The sequence below is a fragment of the Centroberyx gerrardi genome, chromosome 23 (assembly GCF_048128805.1).
Source record: "Centroberyx gerrardi isolate f3 chromosome 23, fCenGer3.hap1.cur.20231027, whole genome shotgun sequence".
NCBI lineage: Eukaryota > Metazoa > Chordata > Actinopteri > Beryciformes > Berycidae > Centroberyx > Centroberyx gerrardi.
In genome coordinates this window covers 7,185,202-7,196,504 of record NC_136019.1, presented here as the reverse complement: position 1 = coordinate 7,196,504, position 11,303 = coordinate 7,185,202, and the positions used below count along the sequence as shown (strand labels likewise).

The following is an 11,303-nucleotide window of genomic DNA, read 5'->3' as shown; positions in this document are numbered from 1 at the left end:
TCTGACTCCTCTCTCTACTCTGTACAGTCGGAGGGGGTCTAGACACCTGCCTGATCAGCACGTGTGACGGGGTCATCCGCTTACCGTGGAAGGAGGTGGTCTATCCAAAATTCATCCACGACCCTTCTGACGAGCTGGGCCTGATGTCCCACCACGAGGGCTCCATACCCAACCGCATGCCCAGTGAGGGGGACAGCAGCCTCGGGGGTTGGGGTGGATCTTCCTCTGGAGAACTGGACTCCTGGTCCTGGGATGAGGAGGAGGACGATGATCTACCTCCAGACGGTCTGGACGCTGAGCCTGCTCTCCCCCGGCGAAGGCGCAGCGAAGATGGGCTCGGACGGACAGCGAGGCACCCCCAGATGGATGGGGACTACGTGGAGCTCTTGGAGCCCAGAGGAGGCCCTGATGGAGGGGTTGACCCAAGGCAGAGGTACCTGGAGATGCATGGGATCTGTAAGACCAAGACGTTGCCTTTGTGTAGGAGAAGTAAGGCCATCAAACTCCGGAGGGGGAAAGCTTGGGGCTACGGGAGGATGGATGGGTCAGGCAGCTTTCGAGCTGTCCTAGGTGGCAAAAGAGACGTGGTGACCCCCAGGGGAGATGCGTTACCTTCTCGGCCCCCGCCAACAGTCATTGACTCCGGCAGAGGGAGGCGGTCCTATTCCTCTTCTCTCCACGACTCTGATGAAGGAGATAAAACAAGTAGAGACTCTGAAGGCCTGGAAAGCCACAGGCTTTATTTTGACGGTCCGTCCAAGGAGAGGAGGCCTGGGGTGGGCAGGGAGAGAGAGAGTAACGGCCTCACGCAACCATGCAGGGACAGCCACAGGAGTAAAGACTCTGGCAGCAGTGACAGTTTGGTCACAAATGAGGTCCAAGAGAGAGATCACAAAGCAGTGCACGTTATAGAGGGCCACTCAGATCACGGTTCTCACTCTGACTCTGTTTTCGAGGATACAGATAAACCACTGAGTGGAGACAGTGATGCTACCACGCCTACATCAGATGCACCAGAATGTGGAATAAAACCCGGGATGCCATTCGCTGATGTTTCAGCAAGTGGAGGGAATACTAACAGTCCATTGGTTAGTGGATCTAAAATGAAGAACTCCCAGTGGAGTGGCAAAGGTGAGACAGACAACTCAGCAAAACTTTCCGGGCTCAACACTGGTTCTTCTGACCCAAAGATGGGCCTGACAGAAGAAAGGGATGAGGGAAAGACAGAGGACAGAGTGTGTCCCAGAGGAAAAGAAGTCAAAACAGCAGGATTCAGAGCACCGAGGTACCGTGAAACTCACAGACTTGTTTCTTATGAGAGATATGTACTGCGCCCCTCCTTCCTATTTGTTTTCTTTTTTTCACACTTTCATATGAAAGTACAGAATGGATATAACACCTACATGCGATTTCTACCTGGGCACATAAAGGTTAGAGGTATATGTAACTGAAAATATACACAGACTAAAGAGAAAAAGTGCCATCCAAACACTTTAACAGAATGATTTGACAGGGATTTAACAGAACACAGTAAAACCTCGGATTTCTGAAGCTAAAGGGAGAATGAACAAAATACACAGATTATTTTGCATGCCATATTTTAAATTGATGTACTATATTTGGGAAATTAAATGTTTAATAAAATTTAAACATTTTAACCCCTGAATAACAAACTTTGGAGTGATGGGGATAATTGACTTTCTGTTGTACACTCTACCTCATTAATACTATCCTGTACCTTGTTTTTTAGGAGGAAAAGGAAGGGAAAAGGGGCCAAAGGGAGAGCCAGATCTGGTGGCCGTGGGCACCAGAGGGGCTCTAAACTAACGGGTAAAGTTCCTCAACCAAGTCCCACCTGCTCTTCCTCAACAAAACTACCAATCACAGAGGACAACCAATCAGAACAAGCAGAACACACAGGCGGACCTGATGGAGAACGCACTTCAACCAATGAGGGGACAGAGGACACTCGGCCTAGGAAAAGCAGCACAGGTTTGAAGTTAATTGAAAATTAAAACATATACATTGATACTTTTGCTATGTTTTATGGTTTTATTGGCTACTGTGTCGTGTTTTAAACCCGCAAGTCTTAGTGTTTCATACATTCCTCTGTGCTTATTGATTTTATTTGCTGCTTGGAATATTTTATCCTCATGGTAATCTTTGCATCTCTCAACAGAGACAAAACCAGAGTCTTTGTCTGTCTGTACTGGCCAATCAGGCACATCCTTATTGAACCACTCTAAAGAGGAGGCTGAGTCAGAGGCACATCCTGACCAATCTAATGGACTTCCATATAAAGAACCTCCCCTACTAAGGGAATTGGAGACAGAGTTTCTCCAATCAGGGAAGCTCAAGTTGACAGGTAAGTTCCCTGTAGGCCTACTTATGTCATGCGTCTCAGCAAAGTCATTGGTCAGAGGGAAAAATAACAGTTCCGCTTCACACTTTATTTTTCTCATAGAGTGAGTTTGGAATTTGGAAGATATGTGACTTGGGAAATTATGTATTTGTCCAATCACTTGAAAAGTGCATAGTTCAGTAAAAGACTGAACTGGATCCTTTCTGCAGAATGGACAGACGCATACAGTAAATTAATGGTGTGAAGTAGTCAATTATGTCCCAGGAGGTAAACGAGTTACAGAAAGGTTCCCGTGCCGCACAGCACAAGAACAAAATATCTAATTGTCCAACCTGAAGTAGCAGACTCTCCTTTCCCTTAAGTGAATCATTTTTGAAGCCTGAATTCTCTGTGCTTCTGGTTTCAACTATGGTTAAACCAATATGGGTTTTTAACTACCGATACTGATATTTCTGTACTGAAGCTGCCGATAGCCAATGTTTTGTGCCGATATTCAATATCTTTACATTTGACCATTTTTATGCCTAAAAACTTCCATGTATTCAGTGTTGACCCCAAAATGTTGTTCTTGTCAGGTTGGAAAAGCCTCTGAAACAGCATTCAGACCATCATAGGGCATTGAAACCCATTGAAACCCAGACTAATGAAATTCTTTTAGGGTTAGCAGCTCTTTAAGGCAGGGAGACCCACCACACCTATTGAATTGGATGGTTGGGGAAACTCTAGGCTACATTAGGCCTTTAAATGAAGAACTAACTTACCAAAAAAAAAGCATTATTGAACAATTAAGTGAAAAAACAAAATATGCAAAGAAAATAGCATTTCATTAAAAGTTTTTCAGACTATTTTATGTAGCTGTGGTCAAAGAGGAACCTGCATCATATCGGGAGCGGACGACATTAACTGGCTGATGTCCGATATTTAATAAAAGCCCTGTACTCTATTGGCAAAACAATATATCAGTCTAACCCTAGTCTCAACACATTATAAGTTTTCCTTACCTTCCTATTCAATTAATACTCTCTGCCCCCTCCTTTCTTCTCCCTGTCACCCTTCCAACCACAGGTACAGTAGACAGGTTGGGACGTGCTCTGGTTGTCACGGAAACACATACACCTGAGGAGGGGTCCTGCGAGGACGAGATGGCCCGGGTCCTGGCCTGCTACCACAGAATCACTCGGTAAGCCGCTGTGGCAGCTGCAGGCTGTGGTCCTGATTCTCCAATCAGGACATTAATTCAGAGAAGCATTTGAGTATTTGAAACACTTTTAATAGTTTGTTTTGGTCTTCCCTTCCCACTGTCTCAGTATTTAAACCCATTGTCAAGGCCTGTACATTTAGTTGAGCTTATATTAACTCCCATCACACTAGTCATCCCTTTCCCTAGACTGTCCTGGTCACACACACACACACACACACACATGCACACACACCCCATATCTTAAAATTTGTGATATACTTGTTCTCTCTTGTTTAAATCTGTATATGTCCTTTGCTGCTCGTTACATCACTTAATGACAAACCTGTTCTGTTAAAAGTGCTTTATTTGACTTGACAGTCGACTTGACTTGACTTGTTTTTTGACGTCTTTGCCAAGTAGGTGCAGTACTTAGGAAAATGCAACAAGTGCCAGAAAGTTTAGAAAACTCATAAAAAAAATAAAGATTTAAAAAAATAACAATTTAGTATACTCTGAGCTTGCCAATATACCTGGCACAATTACAATTATTAAATTCTTCTTTCAATTCTTCTACAACAGTTTTAGAAAGAAATAATTATGTAAAGTTCACATTTATTATCCCCATATACTGCAGATGACCCAGTCTGTAAAATCATTTGGCCTACCAGAATCTGTTTAAAGTTTGTACTATCGTTTTGTCATAGTAGTTGTCAGATTAATCCTTGGCAGATATCTCATTTTAGAACAAAACTCATCTTTTCCATTCCAGCTGCTATTTGGCCCAGGTCTGTCCCTGTCTGTGTTAATCCTACTGCAACTTTCTCTCCACCTCCACCTCTCTGCCTCCTTCCTCCTCAGGCCTGCGGCCAAAGAGAAAGGTCTGACGGTGCTAATGGACAGCAGGCGGTCTCCACCCTCCGCTCTCTGTCTCTCTGCACTTAAATTGTTCCAGGTGAGACAGAAAAACTAAATTAGCTAAATGTTGGTTTGTATGCTTTAGTTTACCTGCAGATGTGACCAAGTAGCGCAAGAGCTTGTGCGTTTTTTTTTTTCCCCGACTGTGGTTTCAAAGTTTGTGTGTGTGTGTGTGTGTGTGTGCGTGTGTTCCAGGTGTTGGTTCCTGGTGGTCTGGGATCTGTTCTGATTTTGCTGGAGGAGCAGCAGGAGACCCCTTCTCATAATCTGGACGGAGTAGAGGTGACCTCATACACAAACCACGTTTGCATTTTAAATGTTACCTTATGGGCCAACGCAAACATAGATTAGTTCCTCATAGTTTAGTCGGTTTTAATTAATTAATTTGCAAATATACATGTTAAAACACAAACTCTGCAAGAGAGATAGAAACCCACATGGGACTTGTAAAAGCAGGTGATCTAATAAGAAATAAGAAAAAAAATCAACATATAAACTCAGTCTATGTGTATGTGTAAACTAACAAAATACAAGTTCCCTGAAAATCCTTTGTTCAGTATTTAATGAAGAGGGAAAATATGTGTAGGCAAGAGGAAATAACATTTCATAAAAACGTAAAATGCTTAAAAGTTGTTTTTGTACCTTGTTCAAGTTTGATGAGTGTCAGATGCTCTAAGCTGAAGCACACATCCACATGCGGCTTGAATCTAAATAACCCTGATTTCCATATATTTGGTAGATGTAGAGTTTGCAAATAACTCCCATTTTTTCCGGTAATTCAGCTCATTGCTTTGCATCGATCGGCAGATTACTCCCCAAACCCAGAATTACTTTTCAAACGCATGCAAAAGGGTTTTTCTTGCCACATGGTTTATATTACGGTCTTACAATGTGCCTGTTAATAAAGTGGATCTAATCAGAAGGATATGTTGCAAACTGCTTACCTTTATTAAAAGCGAGACGTCATTATTTATAAATAAAGAAAATAGATGTTGATAAATTATCGAAATTGAGACAAAATAGTGAGATAATGCATTAGTTCAAGCAGGTGTTTCCTAATCTGATGTGAAATAACTAAATAAATAATAAACATTCTTTGCCAAAACTTATATCGCAGTTTGTAGAGACTGATGAAAGACAGATCATTTTGCATTATTAACATTAAAGATCTAAATCAGACATATGCTATATGTTTATACATATTACATGTGCATTACTTAAGGGTTTGTCTTATTAAGGGTTTGATTCCCAGTCTTTCTGTGCGGAGTTTGCATGTTTTCCCTGTGTTTGCATGCATTGCCCAAAGACATGCAAGTCAGGTGGATTGGAGACTCTAAACTCTAAACCCATAGATGTAAATGTGAGTTTACATGCACATTAACACTCATATTCAAATATCCGGTTTATGAGTTGGCACATGTACATTCCATATCCCAGGATAAAGCCCATATCCCAATATGAAAAACCTGAACATGCTAGCTGGGATATGTTGATATTAGCCGGTACATTCTGGCAGTAAACATCATATCCCATTTATTGTTCGATTTGGACAGTGAAAGCTCTGTCACAACATCATAATAATACGCACTAATTAGGATCTATTCAAAACTATAGAACATTAGACTATCTCCATGAAAAAGCTGGTTATTTATCGTTCCATGTAAACGCCATATAGCCGGGATAATATTTGGAATAAGAATGTGCATGTAAACACACTCAGTGTCTGTCTGTCTGTCTTTGTGATGGACTGGCAGTTTGTCCAGGGTGGTTCACTGCCTTCTGCCCAGTGCATGCTGGGATAGGCTCTCTTAAACAAGTGAATGAAGTTGGACATCCAGCCAAGCAGCTGTTTTTAGTCATATACTGAATCCTGTTTTATGTGTCTAGTTCCAAGCACACACATTTTATGTGAGACAAGCTAACCCCCCCCCCAAAAAAAACAAGAAAACTTGATGAATGGCAGATTTTTTGAATGAATTATACAGTTTTAAGAAACGCTTTGTTCACTTTGTTACACATTTTAAGGTTAAAGTTATGGGTGATTCTTGCACAAAGCCCGTTATTATCAACTTTCTTAATTATGTATTCAGTATTCACATTTGCTTATGTTAAAGTACGTAGATAAGAGGTTACATGCTCAAGGTTAGCGGTAAAATAACTGCAACTCTCCTTGAATTACCACATCATACTGCTCACACCTTATGTTTATCCCTCGTTTTATTTTTATCCCTCATTAATTTTACTCATTCCCTTTTCTCTGCCCTCTGTTGTCGTCTCATCCTGCCCTTTCTCATCCTACCTTGTCCTTTCATTTCCTTCCCTTCCCTTTCCTTACCTTACCTTTCCTTTCCTTTCCTTTCCTTCCCTTTCCTTTCCTTTCCTTTCCTTTATTTCCTTTCCTTTCCTTTCCTTTCCTTTATTTCCTTTCCTTTCCTTTCCTTTCCTTCCCTTTCCGTCCCTTTCCTTTCCTTTCCTTTCCTTTATTTCCTTTCCTTTCCTTTCCTTTCCTTCCCTTTCCGTCCCTTTCCTTTCCTTTCCTTCCCTTCCCTTTCCTTTCCTTTCCTTTCCTTTCCTTTCCTTTCCTTCCCTTTCCGTCCCTTTCCTTTCCTTTCCTTTCCTTTCCTTTCCTTTCTTTTCCTTGCCTTCCCTTTCCTTTCCTTTCCTTTCCTTTCCTTTCATTCCCTTTCCTTTCCTTTCCTTCCCTTCCCTTCCCTTCCCTTCCCTTCCCTTCCCTTTTCTTTCCTTTCCTTTCCTTTCCTTCCCGGTCCAGGTCCACTTGGTGCGAGGGACAGCGGTCCTTCAGCAGTATGTAGACAAGCAACAGCTGCCCAAAGAGCTGGATGGAGACTTCAGCCACTCTCATTCAGACTGGCTGGCCTTCAGACTGGTGAGAGAAGAAAGGAGAGAGGGGTGACAGTGTCTCCCCTGTGACTTTATGTAGCGGCGGTGCTTGGGAGTAGTTTTAATTTTGTTTTTTTACATCCATCCCATTTTTTCGTCCTTGCAGTTTTAGTTCTAGTACAGGTTACAGTGCTAAAAACGTTTCAATGCTTTCCTGTGATATTAGGACGACACGTCTGTTTTTTAGAGGAAAATTTGACATTTATCTAGCAGAGGTGATCTTTCGAGAGAGAGAGAGAGAGAGAGAGAGAGAGAGAGAGAGAGAGAGAGAGAGAGTACTGACTGAAGACAGAGAAAACACAAAAGGGAAGGGAGAACAGAGGGCAGAGGGGAGAGAGGAGGAGGGATAAGAAAGAGTTCGATGGCAGCTTGGGGAGGATGATGGTGGAGATTCATGACGAAGAGGGTGTGGAGCATAGCTGAGGGAGAGGAGAGTCCTGAAGGTTGTTTAGGACTGGCTAATGGCTTTTTCCCCAGACAGTTTATGCGGAGGCCGTGATTGGTTTATCCAAACAAATGAAACTATTTTCCTGCCCTCTACACTCTGTGACCTCTCCCATGGACTTTGCTGGGTAGAAAAAAAAATGTTACAAGGAAAAGGGAAAGAAGGGATTTCATACAATTTCAGAGCTAACCTTAGTGTTGGATTACATTCTTCTGTAACTGAAGAATCTCTTTGCAAAATGTCTACAATAGAGCAATACATACTCACTTCTCATAGTGGCCTATTTTTAGATCATTTTTAAAGAGATAAAGAGGTTAACCTTTTTTATTTGATGTAGGGAGCACTCTGGTAAATCATTGATTCCTTCTCCTTCCCTTCCTTTTTTCCTCTTTTTTGCCCCTGCAGAGCCTGGAGAGTCTGACAGAGCGCTGTGAGAGCGCCCTCTCGCTACTCGGAGAAGCACTGCAGTCTATGGACGCTGAGCCAATGCCAGACAATATCAAGGTACAGCGAGACTATCTGAGTCTGGCTTGACATGCTTTCTACACTTAGGCCTACTGTATCAGTTTATCAGCCCGAAAGTTCCTGGCTGCTGTTTTGAAATTGATGGATAGCTCATCTAGAGATACAACACAGTCACTCTCAACAAGCACAAGCCTGTACTGCAGAAACGTATTTTATCTTGTATCCAGACTTATCAAGCTTTTTTTTTTTTTTCTTTAATTTGTGAAATCATCTTACTGCACTGGCAGATAATTTTACCGGTTTCAACAAATGTAACTTTTTTTTTTATTTTTCAGGATAATGTAATTTGGTTCAGGACATTTACTTGGTGAAAGTGAAATTGTCTTGGAGAAAGTTTCTTGTTTCAAGATTTTCTTCATTGTTTTATGATGATTTCTTGAAAGAAGTCATTCTGGCATGTATCAAGTGAAATTTACTTTCTCCAGCAAGATTATCTGCCAGTGCAGTGAGATAATGTGACTAAAAATATCATGAAATAAGCTTGATAGGTCTGGAAACAAGTTAAAATCACTGGACAGCTTGTCATTTTTTACAGTGTGGTACACGTTTGTACCTTTATTGACAGTGACAGAGCGATAGTGTGGCAGAGACAAGCTGATACTTGTGTCCTTGTGGAGAACGATCTTCCCAGGTTGTGTGTTTGAGGTTGTGCAATCAGTTAAGACACACCGGTTTTCATTTTCCCAGCTGATTCAACCAGTTCTGTACTAAAGACTACAGCCATAGAGATACAACTGTTTTATCTCTATGACTACAGCGCTGTTTGGACATGATTCATCCTTCTCACAATGAATCTCAGGGCTTCCCATTCGTTCTTGTCAGCCTTGTCACCATCTGATGCATCCTCGGTCCTCAGTTTTCTTTTGTTTTGGAATGCTTAGATATTTAGATCTTGCGTCAAACATGTCATGGAGGACACAGGGTGCACAGATTGAGAAAGACCATGTGACCATGTGTTGAAATGACCTTGAGAGTTACACCGGAAATGGCTGACCCACTGCTCTGATTGGAATGTTATACTGTAAGCTTCTCAGAGGGAAGCAAAGTCCTAATTTCACTGTGTGTATTATGGTGACTGAGCTCTTTAATTCCTACGAACCTCCCGGTTTTTCTACGTTTCCAAAAGCACAGTAATCATGTTAACCTGCAGAATAACCGACAGACACATAAATAACCGTGGCGTTGCTCTTTAGGCCGTTCCTCTAAGCATCAACAAACACAGACAACTCATGACGAGCGTCCTGGCCGACCAGCGGCTGACTGAACTGCAGCAGAGGGGCGGAGCCTGGCTCGCAGGACTGACCAATAGCACGTCTGGATTGGCACAGAAGTCTCCGGACTGCAGGTGATAATCTAATTTTTATACCATGTTAAAAATAATCTGTCTAGAATTTTCTCTTAATATACTATTGAATTGTGTTAATGAGCAGTCTAGGCCTTTGAGCTCCATTTTATTGCCATGTTTGTATTCTTGTTTATTGGAAAACTGTACATATAGCATCTTTAATAATCCAGTCAATTACTGTAATAGTCATGGTCAGTAAATGCATGAACTGCATGTTATGTGTGATCAACAGAAGTATTATGAAAGGAAATGGTAGTTACTGAATGATAATATTCTATATCTACACTACCAGTCAAAAGTTTGGACACACTTGATTGAATGTTTTTCATTCTCTTAAAGCCATTCTGATCTAAAGGCTTATGCTTTAATGCTTGAAATGTGTTTCTTAGACAAATATAAATAGTGAAGTTGATCCTATGAATGAATTTCTTTCCAAAGCCTTTTCCTTTCCATCAAGGCAAAGTGCGGCTACTTTAAAGAATCTAAAATATAAGATAGTTTTGATTTGTTTAACACTTTTTTGGTCACTGCATGATTCCATTTGTGTTATTTCACAGTTTTGACATCTTTACTGTTATTCTAAAATGTGGAAAATAGTAAAAATAAAGGAAAATGTGGTGTCCTAAATTTTGACTGGTAGTGTATATTCTATATATCTGTAGAGTTGTGTTGAAATACAGTAATGATAGCTGAACTTAAAGTGTAGACAAAGTTTTAGAACTCTACCCATATTAATTAGCTTGTGTGCATATACTTGGCTAATCGTAGGCTTTGCTAATCATGTTAATTAGGTTGTGTACTACCAAAATCTGCTTGAGATTGATAGGCCTCGCCAAGTCGGCCTATTTTAAATATGAAAAAGACATCATGACATCCAAAACAATTTTAATTGGGAAAATGGAAATACCCAGACATGCAGACATACTCTCTCTCTCTCTCTCTCTCTCTCTCTCTCTCTCTCTCTCTCACACACTCTTTTGCTCTCTCTCTCTCTCTCTCTCTCTCTCTCTCTCTCACACACACACACACACACACACACACACACACAAACCACCATACAAAAGCAGCTTGTTCCTGAGAAGGGTTCAGTGTTTCAGCTCGTAACCCCGCCTAGGCCTTCCCAGCTCTCCCTATCTTTAAAAAGATACTTTAGCCAGGGGATTTCTTTTTTTCAAGATCCATTATAGGTTAAAAATACTCTTCATCTTGAAGATGGACTTGTTTGTTTTCACCAAAAATGCAAGCCAGCTGGAGAAGTGAAGAGGAATGTAAACTGAACGGGGGACAGAGCGATGTGACTTGCATGCACTCCTTCATTTGTGCTTGACAGTAGAGATGCTCTCTGATGTTCAGCCTATACACTGTTGTTTTTCTAGCTCTTATTATCATGCAGTCATATGTTTCGGCACATCCTATAGAAGTACAAGGCCAAATACAAGTATGGGCCAAACATTTTCTCTCTTTTTGCCAGTTTGTTTTGACAGTTTGTCTGCAAGACTTTTTATTTTCCATAATTACATCATTTCTTCCTGCCAAAAACAGGCAATTTTTGGCTAAGGCAAGATCTCCCTGTAGTTTAGTAGAAGAACAGGAACTTCTCACTCGATCATCGCCTTTTAACCTTTTGACC

The 11,303-nt window shown here is 41.3% G+C and overlaps 1 protein-coding gene across 1 annotated transcript in view; it reads left to right on the top strand.

Annotated features, from left to right (window-relative positions):
* The window catches only part of arhgef40 (Rho guanine nucleotide exchange factor (GEF) 40), a 44,620-nt gene that overhangs the window by 14,168 nt on the left and 19,149 nt on the right, over nucleotides 1–11,303 (top strand). The window contains exons 5-13 of the mRNA XM_071910904.2: nucleotides 28–1,285; nucleotides 1,751–1,992; nucleotides 2,180–2,365; nucleotides 3,428–3,542; nucleotides 4,401–4,494; nucleotides 4,653–4,739; nucleotides 7,228–7,344; nucleotides 8,209–8,307; nucleotides 9,522–9,673. Of these exons, the coding sequence (XP_071767005.2) occupies nucleotides 28–1,285; nucleotides 1,751–1,992; nucleotides 2,180–2,365; nucleotides 3,428–3,542; nucleotides 4,401–4,494; nucleotides 4,653–4,739; nucleotides 7,228–7,344; nucleotides 8,209–8,307; nucleotides 9,522–9,673 (2,350 nt within the window). The remainder of the gene's footprint in view (nucleotides 1–27; nucleotides 1,286–1,750; nucleotides 1,993–2,179; nucleotides 2,366–3,427; nucleotides 3,543–4,400; nucleotides 4,495–4,652; nucleotides 4,740–7,227; nucleotides 7,345–8,208; nucleotides 8,308–9,521; nucleotides 9,674–11,303) is intronic.